This window comes from Camelus dromedarius, chromosome 7 (assembly GCF_036321535.1).
Source record: "Camelus dromedarius isolate mCamDro1 chromosome 7, mCamDro1.pat, whole genome shotgun sequence".
Taxonomy (NCBI): Eukaryota; Metazoa; Chordata; class Mammalia; order Artiodactyla; family Camelidae; genus Camelus; species Camelus dromedarius.
Genome location: NC_087442.1, coordinates 28,364,373 through 28,390,570, shown reverse-complemented (window position 1 = coordinate 28,390,570; position 26,198 = coordinate 28,364,373). Strand labels below are relative to the sequence as shown.

The 26,198-nt window shown below is 37.9% G+C and overlaps 1 protein-coding gene across 1 annotated transcript; it reads left to right on the top strand.

Annotated features, from left to right (window-relative positions):
* Positions 1-9,254: 9,254 nt before the first annotated feature.
* On the top strand, positions 9,255-25,428 carry ANKRD7 (ankyrin repeat domain 7). Its single transcript, XM_010975692.3, is given in 8 exon segments — positions 9,255-9,919; positions 16,361-16,475; positions 16,631-16,804; positions 17,682-17,788; positions 18,420-18,510; positions 18,512-18,561; positions 23,554-23,642; positions 25,028-25,428. Coding segments are annotated over 8 exon segments (864 nt in total). The 5' UTR covers positions 9,255-9,689; the 3' UTR covers positions 25,036-25,428.
* The last annotated feature ends 770 nt before the right edge of the window (positions 25,429-26,198 follow it).

Below are 26,198 nucleotides of genomic sequence, written 5' to 3'. Positions count from 1 at the left end.
GCATGTCTGGCCTATTCTTTGGTTGATTATTTGAGTGAATCAATTAAGTAATTAATGTCCCTCATCTACAAATAGGCTGTTTTCTAAAACTCCTTTATACAGTTCATTTTTATACTTTTAAAAGAATCCATAGAAACAATGTTATAAGTAGTGTTCAGATATCCAGGCTAGTCCCCAGAACTTAAAATCAAGTCAGGTAGGCCAAAGTGTGTAACTTTGTGGTAAGAATAGAAAAATATTTACATTCTATAGTTTCTTTTTCTTTTCTTTTAATGAAAGTGTTTAAAATAGGAGTTGGCAAGCTTTTTTTTGTAAAGATGCAGTTAGTAAATATTTTAAGCTTTGAGGGCCATATGGTCTGTCACAGCTACTCAACTCTTGTTATAGCATGGAAACAGCCATAGATAATATGTAAATGAATAGTCGTGGCTGTGTCCCAATAAAACTTCATTTATAATCACAGGTGGCAGGCTAGATTTGGCCAGCAGGCCGTAGTTTGCTGACCCTTGGCTTAAACAACACAAGCTCAACAGGAAGAGATGACAGCTAATTTGTATAAATTCTGAAAAGGGATTCTGGAATGGATCCTTTCAGAGTTTAAAGGTGAATTTCATTGTATATTTTAATATTGAAAACTACTTATTAGACATGGTAGTTTTTTGGTTCACAAAACATTTTCCAGAGGAAAATATCTTTCTTTACATTTTCACAGAAACAGGACTTGTAAGGAGAGAATTGTTGAGACAGTTTTCTTCCTTGGTCATCAAGAACCATCAACCAGAATAACTTGGTTGATGTTCTGATGTTCAGGGCTGTCTCTGGAGGATTAGAGGAAGGTTAGCCAGTACTGGCTATTTATAAAAACTTGGCTTTTGTAGTATAAGGTTTTATAATCAATTTAGTAATAAAATGAAAATAATGCAAAGTGGGTAAAGCAAACAGACTACTTTAATCAGGCACTGTAAACCGAATGTTCTATATAAATAAATGATGGTATTTTAAGTTGGTAAACTAATTCCAAAAATCAAATAAGGAATACAAGTCATTCAGTTGCTAAGTATAAATAATGTCCAGAGTCAGATGTTTCTCAACATGCTTACCCTAACGCAAATTACATATTAAGCAGTAAACAAACCACAGTCCCTCTCCTTCATAGTAATGAGTTTTCTAATATGATGTATCCTTTTGAAATCTTCTAAAATTCCTAATAAAGATATATTTTCCTGACTGATGCCAGAAAAAACATTCCCAAAATATGAACTGGCTGTCTTTATTAATGATTTGTAGGGGAAATGAATGAAAATACACCAAGTAGTATATGCAATTCTTTATTCCTGAGTGCACATGGTAGGCTCTTTATGCTCGTAACCAATTCAAATTGGATTTCATTTTGCATGAGCCTTGTAAGGGAGCCACATCTCCAAGTGGCAACTTGATTAATATGCACCATCAAGTCTTTTATATTCTTTAATGAGACTTATTCTGTAATCAGTTTCTTATTTATAAAAAGGCTCAAGTCAGTTTTAACCTGTAATTACCTCTGCTTTATAACTCAGACACTAAGCCCAGCTTAACAACGAATCAGAGAAATTCCTGGCAAGATATTTTCACTAAAGTTTTTTGTAATGGACAATTATCTGCAAAAAGGACTCATTTCTTTTTAACTGAAAAGATACTAACAGTTTAAAACATAGATAATCTTATTAATGTCTGCTTTACTTAATACCTGTTTAACACCTTTATAAAGTCATTCTGAATTTTTAACCTAATGTGAAATGAGTACAGTAAAAACTTTTAAATGGTATTTGATACAAAGGTAAGCTATCCATGTCAGCATTTTTCTCAGCTGTGTAACACAAAAGATTAACCATGTGGATGAGAAAGTATACAGTCCCTTCATAATGGCACGTGAACCTACTTGTATAGGAGCCATGGTTAAAAAGCAACTCTTAACTGGCAAGATAGTGTATTCTGGGCCTTCACCTTCAAAATTAGTAGGGAGCACTTAGTGCATATCATGTCCCAGGCAGGATGCCAAGTGCTTATAGTACTGATCATTTTACATATGGGGAAACTGAGGCTCAACAGGGTTAAGTGTCTTACAGGAGGTCGTGCTTGTGGGCAACAGGACTCTAATTCAGCCAGGTCTTTGTACTCCTTATATAAGACTGCCTATCAGCAGAAAGTATAACCTCAAAATCTCTGCTGACAAATATCTATCAGAAGCCTGGTTGAAGGAAATACTTAGACAGCTAAGGCAGTTCCCAAAGCTGTGTTGTGGACCATTTTCATTTGGTTACCTGAGATGCTCTGAATAGTCCTGGGCCATGGTTCAGTAGATCTGAATTGTGGTTCAGCAGATCTGCAATGGGCCAAAAGAAATACACACTAAATAGCTAAGTAAGGAAAGTGTGGTGGAACTATTAAAAAAGACCTAGCACTGGTCATATGCCTGGATGAGTTCCTAGTTCTGTCTCAGAATCCTGACCTCTAAGAGAAGATAATACCTGTCTTCCAGGGTTGGGACAAGTGAGCTCAGACTGCATTTAAAACAGCTGGTGTGATTGTGGACTCTAACAGTACACAGCTATCTTAGGTATTCAAAGGCCAGTGTGGAAAAGTTACAAATGTGGGTCTTGTCACCTTAGTTCTTCAGAGTCCCACTTGCTATCATTATCTCTGTAAGAGTTTGTAATATATAAATCTTCATTCGTCTCTGTAGTGGGGAACCTGGGACATGAGGACAGTTGGTCTTTGTGAATCAGTGCTGCCTCCTAGTGATCACTGCTTCCTTTTCTATGTGTCTACAAACTTAAAAAAATAGATTTTGGAGTTTTGTCAGGGACACCTGTCAAGCCATTAATGCATGGGAGATAATGTGCTTGAAGCTGTGGCTATACCAGGAAACTATATTAACAAGTCTCTTGTCTTTGTGAAGCTTATATCTGTCTACGTAGCTAGTCAACCAAATCACCTTGACTCAAAAATTTACTGTCCAAGGTTACAAGTTATTTCATCAAATTCTTTCAGTACTCTAGGGTAATATGGGGCTTGGATTCATTTAAAGTGACCAGAAACTATCTTTTTAAGTGAATGTAATTCATGTTAGTAATTTTCCCAATCTTTTTTGGTTGTTGTTCTAGGATTGAAGACTGTGTAGGTTGCATAACACTTAAGGATAAAGGCAAAATAGGGCTTGGCCAGCAGACTTCTCTCATTAGTTAAGACTGTACCATCTGTTGCCTAAACTATCATCCCTTTGGTGAATGGAGGAGCAGAGAACTATTCTTTAAGCCATCTTTCAGATCTTTTCTTAGGTTTAGCATTAAAATTTTTTTAAACATCTAATTTTTGTATTATAATTTTTGTTTTACCCTTTTACTTCCATCTTTTTTGTACATGTTTCTTTTTTAAACCCCCTTTTATTTTGTAAGTGTATTACTTGTCAAGAGTGACGCAGGTCAAGTATTGGTAAAACTAGGAGCAGAGTCTCTCCTGTTATCTCTACTCTGGTGTTGTTTCAGCTATGAAATGGCTTCTACTCGTTTCCCGTTAGGGTAATTTTCAATTCTACTGTAAACATTTTGTTTTCAGTTTGCTTTTCCCCATATACTGGCTTTACAAATACCGCATAATGAAAATAGTACCAAATTGTTACTGCATGTGAAATATATTAAAAGGGAAAGAATCCAGGAGCAAGGGTCAGGGGTGAAAGACATTTCAGGGGATACAACACATTCTGTCATGTATGAAAAGTGTGTGTGTGTGTGTGTGTGTGTGTGTGTTGGGGTTGCAGACAGGCAGAAAAATAAGATGTTCCTATTTGATGTCTGAAAATATGCACAAAAATATCTTATGTTTCATGTACTTTGCCTCATATGAGGAAAATTATAGATTATTATATGTTGTCTCTACAAAGAGGAAAACAAACATCAAAGTTGCCAGAGAGTGCTACAATATGGTTAATATAACATTTTAAAATAAATGATCTGTAAGAGGTCGTAATGATAGCTAAATTTTTAAAAATTTTTATTTATCTTAAAAGGTAAAATTGTATTTTAAAAAAAGTGTTTAGATCTCTCAACCTGACTTGGATAAACTTTATTTAATTATGCAGAAATGGGTCAAAGACACTTCAGACACATAGGAAGTATCATTTTTAGGAATTTTTATATTAGAGTCAGGTGAGGCCAGTGTAGCATGGCAGTGAAGGAAGTCAGACTTAGCTTGCAATTTAAACAAATGAATCTTCCCATGTTTGGTTGCTCCAATGAAAATGAGACAACCCTCCTTGGGTTGCTGTGAAGATTAAGATAACAAGCACTTAGAACACTGCTTGGAACACAGTAATCTGTCAATGTTAATAGTAGCTAACATCTATCCTAATGTTGAATGATGGATTCAGGTTATCTATTGTGACCTAGGGAAAGTACTCAAAAATAATTAAGAGTATTCCTTGACAAGTTTCTTTGATACAAAAAAGAAAAACTAGCAAAATTCTTTTCAGACCTATAAGTTTATTGGAAATCAAAGTATCTTTTCTTTGTGCAAAAGGTGATGTGACATTTTAATCACCACATTTTTTTTTAATGCCAGAGGCAGAGAAAGCACAGAGAAAAGCAAAGTCACAGCGATTAGAAGTCAAAAAGATTAAAACTCTTCCGTGTGAAAAGGTGAATCGGAAATGGGACTATGCTAGCAGTTGGAAATGAAGAATGAATAAGAATTTGCATATTTAATTTTGTATATTAAAACTAAGTATCCTATGAAGATTGGAAGAATAGTTTAGGGCAAATGAAATTCTACATTAAAGAATGAATAACCTGAGCAATTCATCGGTCGTATTTCATTTCCTGAGTATTTACTGCATGAGGACATTGACAGACAACATGCCCAGTAAAGTGATATTTGAAGGCAATATACAAATGTGCCCAACGTGTGTCGGAGATTGCAAACGCTTCCATGTGTAAAGATGTGGGAGGGCATGGAGGAGAGTTCAAAGAAATGGATAGGTTTGTGCTGGGCCCTTAAGGATAGTAAGGATTTGCATAAATGGCTAGGAAATCTTTCTAAATTGGTAGACACAAAGGCAGGAATGAGCAAGATGTGTGTGTAATAATTCCGTGAATCACAGGAATAGACTGATCTATCTGTGCACCAAAGGCTCATATCCAAAGGCGCACTCCAAACAAAGGACTGGGCCCTGACCAGCTCTGGGGAGATAACCTTTGAATGAACCTCCTCTGGGAGACTTAGTTCCTTTAGATTCAGAGAAAGGATCCTGCTGAACCTTGAAAATTATGGCAGCTTCTCCTAAAACGGAGGTGGAAACCCAAGTCACAATAGAGATTTTCATTATTATGTCAAACTCATGATCTGAGTAGGTGACCTTAGCAGTGAGAATCTAAGGTAAGTAAGTAGTCCCCTACTGCTCTAGGATAGATGACTTAGGAAATTTCATAGCCTGACACAGGTGGATACACAGGACATAGGTCCTGGGAGACCACCTGGGAGCAAAGAGGATGAGCAGGTATCAGGAGCGCAACAGATTATCTGAAAACTATTCTAAGCTAGCTCTGTTTAGCTCTGTTTCCTCTGTGTTATCTGGGGGACATGTGTTACACGGCTTGGGGTAATTTGTCCATGTCACATTAGGCTAAAGGTTTAGAATTTGACTTGCAGGCAGTGTAGATCTATTGGAGAGTTTTTATCAAAGTTTGCTGGTAGCAGTATGGAGGGTGAGTGAGAGTGGGTGATGAAGATTGAGGCTTAGTGATCATTTAGAACCTACTGTAATAATTTAAGGAAGAAATAGCCCACATTATGGCAATAGAAATGGGTGACAAGGGTACAAACAGAGATGGGGGCAGCTCATTAGATGTAGAAGGTAATAACCCTTCAGTATGTCTGTATATATCTTACACAAACATAGAGCTCCTGGTAACTGAAGGGTGGTCTGTAGGACAGGGGTGTCACCTCCCCAAAGAAGAGGAGACAGAAGCCTGATAGAAATGAGTTCAAGACAGAATATGAAGAGAAACACTGGAGACAATCATCCCACACAACTCTGTCAAGGAATTTTATGCAAAGAGAAAGGGAGAAATGGGCAGTAGCTCCAGATTTTGTCTTTTATTTGTCTGGGTTTTTTTTAGCATTGGAATATTACAGCATATATTGAGGAAAAGAGAAAAAAAGATCCTGTTGGAGTCAGAGAGGGGAAAATTGATGGAGCAACATCCTTAATAAGTCAAGAAGTGATCATCTGTTTCCCAAGTGGAGAGACTGCCCTCCTTAGGAGCAGGGATATTTCATCCACGGTAACAGGAAAGAAGGAACAATGGTGGGCCAGGTGCAGGCAAGTGGGTCAGTGTGGTCTTCCAGGCTTGTGCAAATTCCCTTCTGGTTGCCTTTCTTTTCAGTGAAATGTCAACAAGCTCATCAGAGTAAGAGACAGATAGATAGAGAAGGTATGACCTAGTGGTCCACAGGGTGGGAGTGTAAATGGACCTATGAACTGTCATTATCACCAAGCATTTTAAGCTCAGTAGAGGAAATTTTTTTAAACATTTTTTTATTGAGTTATAGTCATTTTACAATGAGTAGAGGAAATTTTTTAATGAAATGATTGTACATCAGGCATTTCCAATGACTAAACTAGCATTTAGTAAGCACTATTGTAAAAGAAACTTTGAAAGATCATCTAGTACATTTGCCATTATTCAGAAATGCTTTACTTTAAAAAGAAAGAGGGACACCTTTAATTAGCACATAGTACTATTACTTCCTTTTTACTTCTCTCAACCTACCCAAACCAGATGTAGACAGGAATTGTTTAATAGCTGGAAGGGCCCTGAGAGATGGGAGTAAATGTCCCAATAAATTCAATTCACTTTTGATGGACGGATGAATGGAAGAATTAATAGACAAATGCACTTGGAGAACTCACAATTTTAAAAGGAAATTTATAAAGTAGTAATTTTGGTGTTGGAGTATCATCTTTTTGCTGTTATTAATTTTCAATGTTCTCAATTAAGACCTAATTCTAGTCTTTGTAAAATTTATAAGATGGGGTAAAAATATATTCCTTAATTTGGAAAAGGAACGGTCTATTTTCAATTAATTCGAAGAAACTATTCTAACAAGAGAGATATGATCTTTAAGTTTGTGATATTTCTATTCCTGTATTTTCCAAGGATAGTTTCCTTATACCATTATGAGAATTTCTATACAAATATTAATGTTAATTATAGAAATTGAAAAACTGATGAAAAAAGAGGGAAAATATTAACCACAAACAAATATGAAAACCACTTGTAACTAAATACACAAACTTCCCTGTCATATTATTTTAGAGGCTTTTTTTCTTCATAAATCTTGCTTGTATACTTTACTAGTTGATGTTAATTATTATTCTTTCTAAATTTCCTTTTTTGTTGTTGTTGTTTTCTTTATTTCTGAGAGTATATATAAAGATTATTGAAGACAAGTCCTGATTTGTACTTCTTGCCAGTTTCATAAGTGATTAGATGTAGCCTTTGAAAAAGAGGGAGGTCAAAGCTAACACTCTTTTACCTGAGCAACATAAAGAATGGAGTTACCTGTTCTTAAGTAAGAAAGATAATAACAGAGTGGAGTGTCAGGAGATGGATTGAGACATGTTAAGTATGAGATGCTTAGAGTCTATGGACAACAGGATGTACAGTCTGCAGTTCAGGAGAGGGAACCAGACTGGAACTCCCAAATTTGGAGTTGATAGTATACAGATGGTATTTAAAACCATGGGACTGAATGAGGTCACCCAGAAGGGAACAGGGATAGGGGAAGAAATTAAATGGATTCTGGATATATTTTGTAGGTTGAATTGACAGAATTTGCTGGCAGTTTAAATATAGGTGTAAAAGATAAGATTCAAGGATGACTCCAAGAATTTGAGGGAAAAAAAATTAAGCTACTGATGGATTTATCCTCAAGCTCTCCATTACTGGAGATAAAAAGGAGTCAGCAAACTAGACTGAGAAGTAATGGTCAGAAAGGAAGGAATCAAACCAGGGAAGTGTGATGTCTTCGAAGCCAAGTGAAGAAAGTGTTTCAAGGAGCAAGCAATGAATTAACAAGGATTAAAATGAAAACTGAGAACTGACAATTGGATTTCACATGATGGAGCTCATAGTCAATCATACTTAAAACAGTGTGGATTGAGAGAAATGGGAGACAGGGTAATGATGGGAATTGCTTTAAAAGTGAGAACAGAGGAAGAAAGATTGTAGGCAGAGGCCACAAGATTATAGACAATTCTAAGGATTTTTGCTGTAAAGGAGAGAAATGAGGCAATAGTTTTAGGAAGAGTTTGTTGGGGGTTTTTTTGTTTTTGTTTTTGTTTTTAGGATAGACAAATAATAGCATGTACTTACGTTAATAAGAATATCATCAGAGAGGGAAACTAAAGACATGAGAAAACAGGAGAGGGTAGTTGCTGAAGCAATACAGAGGACAGGGTTCTAGTACATAATAGAAGTTCTGGCTTTGATAGAAACAGGGACATAACATCAATACGAACAGGAGAGACGAAAAAATACTCTTTTGTCAAGGTGTAGGTACTTAGGTAGATGTTCTGGTAGCCTACAGAATTTCTCTTCTGATTCATCCTCTTTTCTCCATGGGTCAGGAAGCCAGCTCATCAGCCAAGAATGAGTTTGAAGAGGGAGAATATATGAAATGTTCAAGGAATGTGTGAGTGGGAATGGATCAGGGAAATATCTAAGGATTGCCGGGAAGCATATTAATCCATTTCAGGAGGGTTTTTATGAACTAAAAGTGAGAAAAGACAGCATGGATTTGTATTTTCCTTTAGTTACATCCAGTGGCTCAGGGCAAACAAGTTTAGATGGGAGTTTTAGATCTAACTAGGTCAGTGGTTTAGGTAGATGAGTAAAAAGAAATGGGGGTGGGGCAAAGATATTGAAGGTATATATATGGGAGTGATGATAATGATTAACCATGGACTTTAATCTAGTTAAGGAGGGAAGTGAGGACAGAGAACAGGGTGGTCAAGGTCAGTGAAAGGTGGCAGAATTAATGGACTGTGGGTGCAACGAGTTGGAAGGATCTTTTGAGTTTTGTGGTGAGAGAAAGTGAGCTTAAATTTTGAGAGATGGTATTCAAAAGTATATTTGAAATTGAGATTATGAAGGGATCTCAGTTATTGTTAAAGGTGAATTGTACCACGTGAACCTTGTTGGTGACAGGCTAGGGGTAAGCTGGAGGCAAGATCCCTAGAGGAGTTTCATCTCCACCACGAGGAAGGTAAATCTCAGTTTGCAAGAGTTTACGCCATTAGGTCTGTCCTTGAAGGCGAAAGGGTTATTTGTAAGAAAGTTGGTAGCTTTCTACCCAAAGGCACTCCATCTAATAGGAAGACTGAGAGTATAACAGTTAATCTAAGATCTTGACTGGTAGACCCTGCGGCTGGGTCCTAACCACGGCTGCGCGAGGCTCCGGGTGTTGCCAGGTAACCGAGGCAAGCGGCCCAGCCGGGTTCCGACCTTTGGTCAGCTTCCACTACACCGGGGTGAAGATCTGGCCACAGGAGCCTGCGAGCCGTGGGGGGGCCGGGCCCGCGGGTCAGGTAGGGCAGTTAGGAGGCCCAGGAATATCCTTGGTCCAACTGAAGGACTGTCTCCTGTGCCGCCATGAAGAAGATTTTCACCTTATGGGGGAGGAAGGTTGAGCCCCACAGTTCCTGTTCATACCTGTCTGAAGGCCAGGCCAGTATTGGGCCCCCTGCCCAGCCAGGCTACAACTTTCGAAATAAAGATTTAAAGAAACTTCACAAAGCTGCCTCAGCTGGGGATTTGGAGAAGCTGAAGCAGTACCTTCAGCTCAAGAAACATGACGTGAACATGCTGGACCGAGAACACAGGTGACCAGAGTGAGGAAGGGCGGCATGGAGGGGAAGCTGGGGCCACTGCGTTCTCTAACCGTAAACGGGACTTGTGTGGGGGACTCCACTTCTTGTCACTGCGCGTTGCCCTTCGGGGAGAGGTCTGATAACCACTGGCAGGAGGTCACACCCCCGACTGACTTTCAGCTTATTTGTTTTAAAAATAAATTTCAGAGTTTGAGATTTACAAATGTGACTCACTATATATAAAAATAGACTTTAAAACGTTTCTTCTGTATAGCACAAGGAAATATTTTCAATATCTTGTAATAACCTTTAATGAAAAAGAATATGAAAACAAATATATGTATGTATATGCGTGACTGGGACATCGTGCTGGACACCAGAAATTGACATATTGTAACTGACTACTTCAATAAAAATAACTAACTAAATTAATTAATTAATAATAAAAATGCTTACCTGGATATCGGAGGGCATTTGTGTCCTCCCTGGTTCCCTCCGCCGCTCCCACTGCCTTAATCTCCACCTCGAGCTCCACCCTTGCCCCATCCTGTGGTACATACTGTCCCCAGCCACCTAAGATTTCCCATATTACTAATGTACTAATAGGAAAAGAGTAGAGGTGACTTACCAGATACAGTGGTTACTAAGACTTTAAGACTTTGAAACAGCAAACTTTTTAATGTGATCTCATATGAAATTTTTTTTCCAGTTTCAGAGGATCCTCAGAAAACTTAACCACCACTCCCTGCAAAAAAAAAATTATATATAAATATTTAAAAATGTAGATACTATGTATTTGGCATTAATAACAGAAAATATGTACTGCATGTACCTACCTAAAATCTTCTGGGGAGTTTTCAAGTCCCAGGGCATGAAAGGCATCACCTTTCATCATTATCAGGCAACTGGACACAATGGTTAGAGGTTTGGTGCCAGCTTGCTGATTGTTTTACCTCCTTCTCTTTTAACAAAAGCAGTCTATTTACCTGACTTTTATCCTGCACCACTCCTTTGAATTACTTTACAGGGTCAAGAATAACCTCAACACGACTTTATTCGGTGGTCAGTTCTCAGTCTTACCTGGCTGGCATTTCAGCCACATCTCTCACGTGCCCTATCACTAGTTTTTGAAATACTGTCTTTCAGGACACTTGGTTCACCTGGCATTTCTCCCACTTCTGTGGACACTTCTTTTCAGACTCCTTTCCTGGTTTCTCCTCATCTTCCTGACTGGTGAACATTGGAGGGCTCAGACCTTGAAGGATTCTCTCTCTCTCCCTCTCCCCCTCTCTTAATCTTCATTTGCCTGGTGAGGAGAGATCGGCTTTAAGTATCCATATTCTGATGTGTTCCAACTTTTTATCTCCAGTAGACCTCTCCCCTGAACTCTAGACTCATATATATAAATGCCTACACTATCACTTGTGTATCTAGTAGGCTGAGGTGTGCTGGTAAATGTTTAATATAAAAAGGCTCTTGAGTAGGGGTAGGGGTGGGGGTGGGGCAAAGGGTGGAGAAGCCCTGATTTCAGGCTGCCAATGTTACGTCACCTAGCTCGAATAATTCCTGAAAATTTAACGACTGGCTTGTGAGAGCCACTGGCTCCATCCCTTCAGTGCTCAGGCATCTCAGACATCCCCACACCGCACTCCTATTATTCCTCCTCAGATATACATTTCTCTTTCTGTAAATGCTGAAGACTTCCTTTCCTTCATTTAGGCTGGAACCCTTAGAGTCATTCTTGACTTCTCTCATTCTTTCACATCCCCCAACTGATTCAACAGCAAATCTTTTTGGTTCCACCTTCAAAATATATCTAAAACCCCACCATTCCTTGCCACCTTCACAGTTACCATGTGAGTCACAGGCACCATTATATCTTAACCAGAATTACTGCCATGGCCTCCCAGGTAGTTTTCTTTTAACTTTTTCAGTTTATACTCAACACATTGGCCAGAATGATCCTCTAAAATGTTTGTCAAATGATGTCATCCCTTGCCTATACAACTTCCACTGGCTTTCCATCTCATTAGGGGTAAAAGCCAACGTCCTTCCAAAGTCTCATACAGCCTTACACGACCTTCACCCCACCCTGTTATCTCTCTGCTCTTACCTCCTACAATTCTCCCTTCCACTCATCTCCAGCTACTCTGGCCTTTTTAGTGTTGCACAGAAATGCCAGACATGCCGTTATTAGGGACTTTGGACTTGGTAGTTCCTTTCCTTGGAGTGCTTCCCCGGAGATGTCCACATGGCGTGCTCTCTCATTTCCTTCAGGGGTTTGTCACCTTCTCAGTGAGGGCTTCCCTGGCTACTCTACCTACAGTTGTACCCCCCTCCACGCTGACGTTTTCCATCTCTCTTCCCTGCCTTATTTTTCTCTTTAGTACTTAACACTGTCTGTTGTATCTTGTATTTTAAGTGTTTTCTTGTTGTTGTTGATCTTTTCCTCTAGCCATGTATGATCCAAAAGCACAGGTATTTTTGTCTGTTTTGCTTGCTACCTACCTAGAATCTTGCCTAGCCATAGCAAGTGCTTAATAAATATTTTTTGATGAATGCGCACATACATAGAGATAAATATAACTTAGAGATACTGTTCAGCAATAAAAGGATATCTCTCATTAATAAAAGAAATGAATTACTGACACGTGCAACAACATGGATGAATCTTGAAGGTGTCGTGCTAACTGAAAGAAACTAGATACAAAAGACTATATATATTGAATGACTCCATTTATGTGAAATTCTAGAAAGGCAAAAGTATAGCCACAGAAAGCAAATTAATAGTTTCAGATGGGGACTGGGGGAATGGGACTGATTGTAAAGGGGCATGTGGGAACTTTTTACAGTGATGGAAATGTTCTTTATCATGTTTATGGTGGCCATAGTGGCCCGGTAGGAAGAACATTGTTTCAGGAATAAAAATCTGAATTTGAGGCCTGCTCTGCATATGTATGACCTTGCTCCTAAATCTCCTCTTTTGTCAAATCAGAACTGTTAGTAGATTTAGTGTTTTTCAAACCAAGATCTGCAAAGCCCCACTGCAGACTACTTCTTATTTAACCCGAGTAGCTCTCTGGTAATGTGCTTTGCTTATTTGGCATATACCTATGTTTTTATTTCAAAAGCACCTAATAAGTTTTATTTCAAGAGCACAGTGCCTAATAAGTTTGAAAATAAACAGGAGATGTTGAATAGCTCTTCCAGCTATAAAATTAAATTACTTCTATGGTTTTTAATAAAAAGTCCTTCAGATCTATATATAGCCTGGTAAATAAGGTCTCAAGTCCAAATGAATACTTTTAGTCACATTATTCAAACCCAGATTAGATATAACATGCCCAGCCTAGAGTTGGAAATAATGTAATGGTCCAGTATGAGGTAGCTTCCTGGTTGCTTCTCCATTTACCCTGAATTCTAAATGATCAAGAGCCCAACAAAGTCTGCTGACGAGAAGGGTATTATTCTCATGACAGGACCTAACTGAAGATGGCAGCTGTGTTCTCGTGTCTCACCCTGTGTGGTGGAAAACAATTCTCATTTCAGTCTCCATAGTAATGACTCTTCACATCCAAGTCATGCCTTTTTTCTAAAGTTCAGTTAGAGATTTCTTGGATCTGACAATTCTTCACTTGTCCACAATCTATGCTGACAGTTCTTTCACTGGTATATGAGAGACTGAGAGACTGGGAGAAAACAGAACTTGAATGAAACAGGACACTAGCTCACCTGAAACCCTAGGAACCAGCACTAGGCCTCAGAGAATTCAGATTTCTTGTAAGATAAGTACTATGAGATAAAAAGTAACAATAGAAAGTCTTCAATTGGGAATATAGGAATATAATACATTAATAAAATGAAAGTTATGGATTTTTTAGAAATGGAATAGTTTCCTTGGTTTTAAAGCATTTCTCTAAATTTTTGTAAATAAATGTTTTGCATTCAACTGTTTCAAAAAAAAAAAAACAGAATGGTTTTTGTTTTTGACATTAGGTAAAAAACATTCACATTGGTCTTGAAGCATTTTCCTTATATGTGTACACATTTGGCAAATGGCCATAACAAAGAATATTCCAGTTGTGATCTTTGGGATTAAGAACAGTTAAATCTAAAACTTGAAAGCAAATATTATATCCATATATGCTTAAGATATTTTGTCTTTTTAAATCAGGATGAGTCATTTAAAAGGATGCCAAATATTCTGAGTAAAAATCTTTAGAAGACTGTCTCGAAGGCTGAGTGATCTTATAAAGGCGGAGTGATCTTATAAACTTTGTAATGTTTCCTGCTGTACATGAATTAGTCTTGCTTTCAGATTTTGTGTAAAAGACCACAGGACTGTATTGCTCAGCACTTCCTTAGAAAGCTGAAGCTTTCATAGCTATTTTATTCTATTGAATTTGTGGCTGAGTTCCTATGTTCCTTGGTACATACAGATGGGCTCTGAAATTTTTATAAAAGTTCATCACATAGGGTTTAGACTTCATTTGTAGAGTGAAATTATCCAGCAGGGCTACAGCAGCCATGTTTGGAGGACCTACCAGGAATTACCAAATGCCACTTACTTTCTCTTAGAGAAGAGAAATTGGTTTTGTTTCTGGTTTTTGGGTTTTGTTTATATATTTTAATTCATAAAAAAGAGAACTGGAGTTACAGCAGCCACGTTTGGAGGACCTACCAGGAATTACCAAATGCCACTTACTTTCTCTTAGAGAAGAGAAATTGGTTTTGTTTCTGGTTTTTGGGTTTTGTTTACATATTTTAATTCATAAAAAAGAGAACTGGAGTTAGAGAGAGAGAGAGATGGATCTAAAAATTGAGTAAAAGCCATCTACGTTCCTTAAGACTAAATTCTTGAGATATCTGTAAAAGTGAAGAAGATGGATCAAAATGTTTGTTGGATTTGCTGCGCTACCTCAAGAAGCTATTTTAGGTCAGCTTAAAGCCATTTGTCCCTGTATGTTTGGGTTGAAGACTGGAGAAACTTCCTACTATGCAAGGAAGTTTATCTTTAAGCTAAATTATGGATGTTAATAAAAAGGCTAATCAGTGTTTTCCCTCTATCAGGATTTCTGAGAAATCAAATTAGTTATCAGAAGTGTGTTTGGTAAGGATGGAATCATAGCAAAATAAAGTAGATAATTTTGGGGGATATTTCATCTACACCTGGATGTCTGAGGAGTCATTTTTGTTCTACAATAAAGTGTTCCTTTCCAATGACTGGCAAGTATGGGTTCCTTAAATTCAGATCTTCTTTACCATGGAGGATGTAAACCATGGATAACTTCTGGTTTCAGTCTGTCATCCAAGCTGACCATTCTCTTTCTGATTATAGTCTTTCTTCAAACAGAATAATATATTGGTTAGGTATCCGCTTTTTGTACTGTAGTTATAGTCTTGCTGATAGAGATTACATTCAGGTAAACTTGATTAGAACTTTGGATTTCTAAGTGTTCAAAGTTATTTTTAATATTTTCTTGATTTATTCCCATAAATGGTAAGTTATATCATCATGTATGGATTTTGTCAGTCTAGTTCTTTGAAAGCTACATTATTTTCAAGTCCTTCTGGGACACACTTTGCTACTGTTAGTGTCAATAACAGGTCTGTCTGGGGACCCGCAAAGTACTTCTGAGGACCTAAAATTAAGTGGGGCAATGGCATCTGAAGTCTCTCATCTGGGAACTGGGCTACGTATATAAGGACTCTGTATTTTAAAATTACCTAAAAGCAAGAATATAACGATACCACCTTCACAAATAAATAAAAGTTCACTGAGGGCCAGTCCAGGCTAAACACTACAAAGTTTGAACGGAACTAATTCCTATCTGACATACTTCATGAGCGCGTGCTTGGTTCTGGGAAGGGCTACACAGAACATCGCTCTTTGAGAAGCAGAAATTATTTTAATAACTTAAAATTGGGTTGAGATTTACAACTTAAAGAGTCCTTACGCTTTCACCTTTGTGTTCATTTCTTAGATGCAAATGCCACCTTTATAGCTGAGCAAAGGGAGAGACACATTCTTAGGGGCAGATGCCATGGAATAGGGGCTCCAAACACAGGCAATGCCCCCTCCTCCTGGGAGCCGGCACATGTACCTCAGATTTTGGAGAACATTTCTAGGTTTTATTGGATGTCTAATTTTATCATTCTTTCCAAGGATCAGGCTCCATTTTGGTGTTTTTTAAAAAAAAACAAACTATTTTTTAACTCAAGTTAAATTTTCTTCAAAGCAAAACCAGTTAAATAGTTGATCTTTAAGGCATTTGCACAGCCGTTTTCATTCTGTAAAAAGCAATTATAATTAATGTAAACATTGCATAAATATAAATAAGTACATGAAGCAAATACCTTAACAATACATGATCTTGCTTGTTCTTGGGTATAACAGGCATCTTCTCCAACTAAGACTTACCTCTAACTTTGTGTTTCATTATATTGATACAGAACACCTTTGCACCTGGCCTGTGCTAATGGAAACTCAAATATTGTCTCACTCTTAATTGAGAAACAATGCAAAGAAAGTGTCTGGAATGGTGCAAACAGATCTCCATCGACTAAGGTGTGCTAGTTTTTCCTTTTCAGTTGAAATTTTCTTCTAATCCTAGTTAGCTTTTCTTATATTTCATATTTTAGAATATAGTATTAGACTTTAGTTTGACATATCAGATCCTGAGTAGTAAATCGGTTACCCATATATTCTTTTTGTACTGCCAGGCAGTGCAGCGTGACAAGGAGAGCTGTGCTGCTATTCTTCTGGAGCACGGTGCAGACCCAAACCTGGTGGATTTAGATGGCAATACTGCTCTTCACTACGCTGCCTGCCATCCTAGTATCTCATTAGTTGAAAAATTGCTCGAACACAAAGCTAACCTTGAAGCTCAAAATAAGGTAGTCTTCTCTTGAAAACAACACATTATATTTTAGAACGTAGTGAAAGAAGGTAATTCATCGCAGATCATTTATATCTGTTAAAACACGTTATACAAAGCGTGAATTTTCCGAAGTGAAATTAGGGTGAAGGAGAAGATGATCCAATACTGATAAGAATTTCCTTTTTAAAAAAAATCTTTTTCCATTTCATTTCAGAGTACACCCCTGACCTCCAAAGGATTATGTTTAACAATTATAACTGTTCAAAGGTCTATATCAAATGAGACATGTTTGCTTTCCCTAAAATGAATATTGATTAAAAATCACAAAATCTACATCTTTTTAAATTTTACTTAAAAGCTTATGAATAATTATAAGAATAGGGTTGTATTAGAGAATCACTTGTTATACTCAAAGTAACCCAACTCTCCTATTAAGACTTTATTGATAACTGATGAGTATTTATTTTTAATCTTCTTAACACTTTAGATCACTGATACTTTATCTACGTGACAGCCTCAAACAAGTGCTAACCTTGGAGGTTTAAATGAAACCCTATGGAAACCCAACTGTAACAACATCATGAAATGTGAATTAATGGTTTGCTGTATTTATGTTGAATGCTAGGTGCTCATTACTTAAATACTCCAGGCTGCTCTTGCCCACAGTTTGAATTAAGCCTAAAGTAGAAACTTTTATTTTTTGACTGGCCAACTCCAATTTATTTTCTTGATCTCTAAAGTCATATTTTGTTATATGTCAAAATCTTTTAAAATTTGAGTGTTCATTCAGAGGTTTCATATAAGCATCCTTATTTTTGAATTGAACTTAATTCTAAAAGGCATCTAATGTTGGTACAGTATTTTAAATAATCACTTTGAAATAATTTTTCCAGGATGGGTATACTCCACTTTTACTTGCCATTACTGAAAATAACGCAGAAATGGTAGAATTTCTTCTGAAGACAGGGGCAGATGTGAATGCTGCAGATAAAAATCAAAGGTATAATTAATGTTAAACAAGAGCATATAACTACAGCTATCTAACAGGAATATATATAAAATGCTAAGTGCTCATTTCTCAGATACTCCAGTCTGCTCTTGCCCACAATTTGAATTAAGCCTATACATATTTGATATTGAAAAGATTTGCCATATGATTTTGGACAAATTACCTGAACTCCCAGGATCTGTTTTTCCATCTGTAGTATCAAAGAGTTGGGCCAGACTGGTAGGTTATTACTGTTACTATTTTTTTGTAACGTTAGAACCTTCCACAGGAACTCAACCTCTCAGTCCCAGATGCTGTAGTTAAATGGGGATGGGGCACCCAGAGTCTCAGATATACCCCTCCATAGAATTTCTGAGACATCTCCCAGAAAAGGGTTCCAGGGAGCAGGGATTGAGACCTGCTGAGCTAGCTGCTTCCTAGGGCCTCTTGTCTTCACAGTCTACGACGTGACCTGTGATTGGCACACCTCTCTGAGCAGATTTGCCCCACTTCTTACATCCTTGTCCTGACTCCTTTCCTGGTAGAGATCCTACATATGAACAGTAAATTTAAAAGACTTAACTTTTTAAAAATACAAGTTTAAGACTCATAAATAAACATTTATTTATATCTCCTGCTCCAGAACAGCCCTTATGATTGCTCTCAGCGATGAACCATCGAGTTTAGTCAGTCTTCTTCTTCAGCAAGAAGTGGACCTATCCCGCCAAGATATTTACGGATTCACAGCTGAGGAATATGCTTCCTTCAATGGTTTTACCATGTAAGTGATACTGCGTATCCTTTAACAAGTGTGTGGAATTTGAGCATCAGGAAAGAAACGCAAGCCCCAAAGTACAAAGCTGGAGTAGGCTCCACAACAGGGTAAACACAAATCTGGGCCCACGGATCCAGGGGTGCCTGATGTCTTCCATTTGTAGGGCGCGATCAATGTAAGTACTGCAGGTAGGCCGAGTCTACAGATTAATTCCCAATGGCACGGGCATTTCAAGTAGGCCAGAACAGGGGTTCCAGCCAACAGTGACAAAGCTATTAATAAAACATAAAAAACCTAAGAGGAGATTGGCAGCAGTGGCAGAGCCTGAGCTCGCCTCCTCTCTCGGGTGCACCAAAACTATAACTATTTGCATGACGACCATTGACAAAAAAGACCAGAACCTACGAGAAAAGATCTTCTACAGCTAAAGTGATAAAGAAGCAACCACAAGGAGAAAGGCAGGAGGGGCAGAGTCATGATATAGTCAAGTCCCATTCCCCGAGGTGGGTGACCCACAAACAAGAGAAGAATAGGAATTGCAGCAATTCTCCCACAGGGGTGAAGGGTCTGAGCCCCACATCGAGCTCCCCAGCCTGGGGTCTGGCACTGGGAATACAAGCCCTCAGAGCATGTGGCTTCAGAGGGCTGGGGGAAATGGAGGCTTCACTCTTAAAGGGCACACACAAAACATCACACTCTCCAGGACTCAGAGCAGAGGCAGTAATTTGAAAGAAGCCTGGGTCAGGCCTACCTGCTGATCTTAGAGAGTCTCCTGGAGGGGCAGGAGGCAACTGGAGCTCACCTTGCGGATGTTGACACTGGTGCCAGCCATTCGGGCGCTGGTTCTACCATGTGGACACTGGTGCTGGCAGGCACCATTTGGGAAACCTTCCTTTGGCTTATTAGCCTCAGGACCCAGCCTTGCCCTGGCTCAACAACCTGTAGGCACCAGTGCTGGATGCCTCAGGTTAAGCAAATAACTAGGCAGGGACACAGCTCTACCCACCAGCAGCTGCCGTAAGACCCTCTGAACCCACAACCATCCGTGGGCCCAGACCTGGACCAATACTCTAGTGTGCAGGTATCAGACCGAGAACCCCCAGGGCCTCCAACCAGAAAACCCAGGACCTAGTTCCACCCACCAGTGGACAGACACAAATCCTGCAGCTTGCAAACCCAGTCCATCCTCTAGCAGGTAATACTCTGCCCTGGGACCTGCTGGGCCCTGGCCCCACCCACCAGTGAGCATGCTCTAGCCTCAGGACCAGCCTCACCCACCCTCAGGCAGATATGAGCCACAGTCCCATAGCCCGTGGACCTTGCCCCCACAATGAGAAGCCCAGATCCTTCCCTGGGACCAGCCTCACCCACTAGCGATTTGACACCAGCTCTGGGACCCCTGGGCCCTGCAAACAGACCCCATGATCCAGTTCTGTCAGTCAATAAGCTGGCACTATCCCCAGGATCTGGCTTCATCTACCAGAGGGTGGGCAACAGCCCCAGGGTATCCTGGATCCTGTCTCCACCCACCTGTGAGCCAGCAGTAGCCACAGGGAACCCCAGGAAAAACCTACACCAAAGAATACTCTGCAGTCAGCTGCCTCATGACCCAGCCCTGCCAACCAATGTCCTGCAGCTCTGCACAAGGCAGGGCCTGGCAGCCTGGTTAGGGGTCAACCATGCCTACCAGACCACCCACAGTAATCAGCCTGTCACAATAGAGGGACCCACCCAGCCCACACAGAGGGAACCCCTAGAGCAAATAGCTCTGAGGACAAAACAGGCTGGAAGACAGAGTAGTGGAAATCACTGCTGCTGAACAGAAAAAAAGAAAAAAAGAATGAAAAGGAACAAGGACAGTTTAAGAGACCTCTGAGACAACATCAAACACACTAATACTCACACTATAGGGGTCCCAGAAGGAGAAGAGAGAGAGAAGTGGGCTGCGAATACATTTGAAGAGATAATACCTGAAAACTTCCCTAACTTGGGAAAGGAAACAGATATCCACGTCCAGGGAGGGCAGAAAGTCCCATATAGGATTAACCCAAAGACAAACGTATCAAGACACATTGTAATTAAAATGACAAAAGTTAAAGATAAAGAGAGAATATTAAAAGCAACATGGAAAAAGCAACAAGTAACATACAAGGGAACTTCTTTAAGACTATCTGATTTTTCAGCAGAAACTGCAGGCCAGAGGGAGTGGCACAATATACTTAAAGCAATGAAAGGCAAAAATCTACAACCAAGAATGCCCTACCCAGCAAGGCTCTCATTCAGATCTGATGGAGAATAGATTTGGAGGGTATTATGCTGAGTGAAATATCAGAGAGAAAGAGGCAAATACTGTGTGGTATCACCTCTATGTAGAATTTTAAAATAAAACAAACTAGTGAATATAATGAAAAAAGAAACAGACTCACAGATATAGAGAAAAAACTAGTGGTTACCAGTGGGCAGAGGAAGCAGAGAGGAGCAAGATAACGGTAGGGACTAGAAGGTACAAACTACTATGTATAAAATAAATAAGCTACAAGGATATATTGTACAGCGCAGGGAATATAGCAAATATTTTATAATAACTTTAAATGGAGTGTAACCTTTAAAAACTGAATCACAATGCTGTGTACCTGTAACTTATATAATATTGTACATCAACTATACTTCAACAACAAAAAAATAAATGGGCAATAGAATTGGGCAAAAGATGATTAATTCACACAAGACCCTTGAAGTGTTTTTACATATTAGTAAAGTTTTTTTCAAGTTTACTCAAAAACAATGTTATTGTTATTGTGTCTTTAGATAACTATAGTTTGATAAGTTTTCAGAATTCAGAATTCTTAAGTAAGTCTCATTATACCCAAAAGACAAAATTTTAATAATGAACATGAATTTCTGATTTTAATAATCAGTGAGAAAATAAGGTGCAATGAACAGATTATTTTACAGCTAATGAATTTAAACATGTAGAATATTTTCTTTATAATTTTAACAGTAATTATAAATTATGCATAGGTATTTTTGTTATTTTATTGCTTTCTTATTCTTCTTCCACCTAAAATTCATATTTTAGTCATTAATTTCATGTGAAAATCAAAGGGGGAGAGGGAGAGAGGGAAAGAAATAATTTTCATATACACTCATAAAATAAATAAAAGATATTTATTTTAAAAGTCTTAATTTAATTGAACTTTAGAAACTAAGGAATTCATAACTGATTAAATATATGAACCATAATTGAAAACACTATTTCCTTCTTTGCAATATCAGACATGTGTATCTTGTTTTACCTGGGTTTTTAAGCAAACCGTATGTTTAAAAATTTAAATGAAATAAAGAGATAAATTACTGGTGAATATCTATACTATAAAAAGGATTATTTGCTTTATAACAGAGATTCCTAACTGTTCATTCTTCACTTAGAAAGTCTGGATATATGAAACTACGGGACACATATATCTGTACAATAATATATCTGTTGGTCTGAAAACGGTGATTGTATATCTAAATAACTTGCTTGTATATCTTGTGAAGCTATCATTGGGTAGGTAATTGAAAGGAAATCTCACAATTTTCTTTCATCTCCCCCAAGTGGTTTTTAGAACATTCTTTTTGTGGTTTGCTCCATCCGTAATTTAAGAATAAATAAATGACCGTGGAATTTTTACCACCTCAGTGTTACTTTAACATTTTCAATGTTGAAAATTCTAACAGCATTATATTACTTTTCTTTTTCCCTAAGACGTAAAAAAGAAGAGTGGTAACTTCCTAATGACTAAGCAATTACTTTTAGGACGTGGGAACTTTTAGCATTTAAGAAAAATTGCAAATAACTCTAAGCTGCAATCTAATTCCTCTATCATTTTGTGTTTGTTTGTTTTTGCCCCTCTTTTGTAATAGGAACTAAGCTCTCTGTAGTTGTGACTTTTGTTGCTTGAGTAGCGGTTGGCCATCCACCATATTCAGTACACAGCCTCTGCTTTCTAGGACCATTTGTTAGATCTCTTTCCTGGTTCTGGGGCTTGGTAAGAGTGGGAACATAGAATATGTTTCTCATATACATAGTTTTTAAAAAATGAGTGAAACCGTCTCAAATGAGGGAATTATATTTAGATATATATTCTACAGTTAGTTGTAACTCATATATTGCCTCATTTCTTTCACTGAAATTCTCAAATCATATGCCTATTAATGAGTGACTAGAATGGGCTCTTTTCAGGCAAGGAGAAAAGGTTTATTGTTTACTGGATATGTTTCAGTCTCAGACTGAGTTAATTGTCTTCCCTTTGTCAGTTTACTGGTAAGCCCAAGTGTTATGAGCTGAACTGATCTGTGCTCCTCCAAAATTCATGTGTAAGTCCCACCTCCCAGTACCTCAGAATTTAGTTGACTGTATTTGGAGAGAGGGCATTTAAAGAGGTGTTAAGTTAAAATGACTGTGCAATTAGGGTGGGCTCTAATCCAATTTGACAGGTGTCCTTCTAAGAGGAGATCAGGAAAATAGAGACACATCTAGGGTGCTGGTGCTCAGAGGGAAAACTTAGCCAAGGAGAGAGGCCTGGAACAGATAGATCCTTCCTGTATGGCCCTCAGAGGAAACCAACCCTGCTGGCACCTTGATCTGGGACTTCCAGCCTTCAGAATTGCAAGAAAATAAATTTCTGTTGTTTAAGTCACCCAGTCTATGGTATCGTGTTATGGCAGCCCTAGCGAACTAACACACCAAGGATAACCTAAAGCCACTTTTTCTACCTTGCTTGTGGCTTATTTGTGACAAGAAGAAGAGAAGTGCCAGAGAATGGGAGTATGTGAGATAAAAATGGTGTCTGTTGCTGGAGTTGGCTTCAGAAGAGGCTCAAGGTCAGCAGTGAGTGTGTGATGTACTTGGGAAGGCATTAGCTAATGTCTAAGGGTTTGGTTTGGCAATTATGTATTCTGAATTGAGCTGAATATTCATGAGTGCTGGAATTCATATATATTTTCTCTTCATGGGTAGATATCATCAATTAACTGCTAATTATGGAAAGGAGATATCTGCAGATACAACTTTGGACACTACATTTGATATACAAGAACTGAGTGAAGGTAAGAAGATATGAACTGAACAAGTAGTTTTTCTTGTTGGTTTTTATTTCTTTGTATTTTAGGAAGGGACACAACTTTTGCATATAATAACCAAGTTTGAGATTTTCTTCAACTTTGAAATGCTAAATATTTTTAAGAACTGTTCTTAAGCATATTGGTAATTAATATTCTGACACTGTTGAGTGAAAGTGTAATGTGAAAATACATGGAATGATTAAGACATTTTTATTTATAGTCTCTCAATGAGTTATAAAAAACACAATTTTGCATGCATATAGAGATTTTTCAAAGATTTAAAGCTATTAGTATATTTTTAAATTTTATTCTAATAATACTTCAGATAAATACATTTGATAATAGTTAATATAATACATACCTAATCATTACATAAAACTTAAAATTAAGTAATTATATTTGGGAAGAATTGAAAATGCTATGCATCTATTAAAATAATTTTTGGTGCTTATTTAAAAAAATACATAGTTATTTAGGTCTGTGAAACACAGCTTTGTATGTGTATGTGTGAATATGTCTTACACTGGCATTCTTTTAAATAGTTGGATGAAATAAAAATTCATACAGTTATTCTGTGTACTCACCAGCAACCACACTAGGTGGGGTACTAACCTACCCTTCACCTATAGTGTAAAAAGGAAAAAAAAAGGGGGGGGGGGCAGAGAGGGAGCCTGATGGCAATAGGAGATCATATAAAAGTCTCAACTATTCACACTCTCTCCATCCCCTCAAGGGTATAGTTATGATACTTAGAAGAACGTTTGGCCCTATTGATTCTAGGTAGATAAATTTAAGAGAGAATTTCCCTAAATTCCCCTTTTATAAGCTTAATCGTTATTTTTCAAGAAATTTTGGTTTTTTGGACTCGATCTACATCTTTCTCTCTTTCTCTCCTACCATCTCTCTCTTTTAATGCCCACATAGCTATAAGAAGAGAAGAATTTCTGTGATCTACACTTTACTTCTTTAGGGAAATAAAGCAGTAGAATCCATGGAAACACCACTCCCACATTTTGTGTATCTCCTGAGGGCAAACAATTAAAGCCACCCCCAATCCTTTCACCCTGGCAATGCATGTTTCCAGTTTCTAGTGAAATTTTAGTTTTGTATGTGTTAAAGTATAATAGAAATACTAGGTCAAGAAAATTATCGGAAGACACTGCAAAAGACAGCAAACTTAAAAAGTTATATTTCTGTCAGACTCAAAGTGGGTAACTTCATTATTCATTTTAAAATGATTGTAAAATGCGGAAGTATCAATGCTAAATTATAATTGTGTTGTAGCTGAGGCACAGAATTTAAGAAATATACTTAGGATTGAAAATATTTGAACATAAATGAAGACATTAAAACTATCACTTTTTTTCTAGATGTGTAATTTCATGCCTGCAAATCCTTTGCTGCTGCCTTGGATTAGAAAAGTCTGTTTTGAAAGAACAGTTAAGTGAACTATCACAGCATTTTTGCCGACTAGTCATTTGAAGAAAAGCTTGTGAAATGGAGAGCCATTTTTACCTTAGAAGATGTGAAGAAATTTCAAAAGACACATGTCTCTTACCATGACTCGTCAGTTGAAAAAATACAATTTGTGTTCAATATATGGGCAGAGAAAAACTTTTCAGTCAAAATATTAGATGAGATATTAGTAAAAGTAAACTTGCAACATACTATGTTGAGCCTGCATTAGAACATTCAAAATAAAGCAAAAATACTAACATTTTGGCTATAAAATAGAGGAAAAAAATAATAAATAATCCTGTATAAATGGAAATCCTCTTGTATTTTATGTACTTTCATTGATAAAGTGCTTTTGATTTTTTAGGGATATTATATTAGTATGTATTCAGGAAATCTGGGTATTATAGAAAAGAAAAAATACGCATCAACTGTAGTCTCATCACCCAAACAAAACATCTGTTATATTTTTGGCATGTTTTTGTAGTGTTTTAAAATTTACTTAGCTTCTTTTCCCTCAAAGGGAATTTAAACATATTGGTAAATAATATTCTTTCCTTTTAAAAAACATAATATATAGTATGTAGTCCTCACTGTGCTCCTTGCCATACCTTAAACACATGCAGTGTGGTCTGGCTTCAGGACTGTTCCTGGGAAGGCTCTTCCTTTAGCTGTCTCCTGGGACGGCTTCCTTGCCTCATCTGGGACCTCAGTGCAGCTTTCCTGTCTGTCCTGCCGTTCTGTCACTTACAGCTCTTTATTATTTCTCCCTTTCCTCCTTGCCTTTCAGATTGCAAGCTCCATGAGAGCTTCAATATTTTGTCCTTAGTTAAACCTCCATCACCCGTAAAATGCCCGGAGTATAGTAGGTATTCAGTTTGCTATTTACATGATAACTGACACATGTCAGGCACTGTTCCAAGTGCTCTGCATATGTCTTATGCAGTCTTCACAGTCTTGGTGAGATAGGTACTATTTGCATCCTCATTTTATGATGACGATATTGAGGTGCAGCAAGGCTTAACAACTTGCTGGAGCTTACTGAGCTAGGAAGCTGCGAGCAGGGATGTGAACCCACGCACTCTG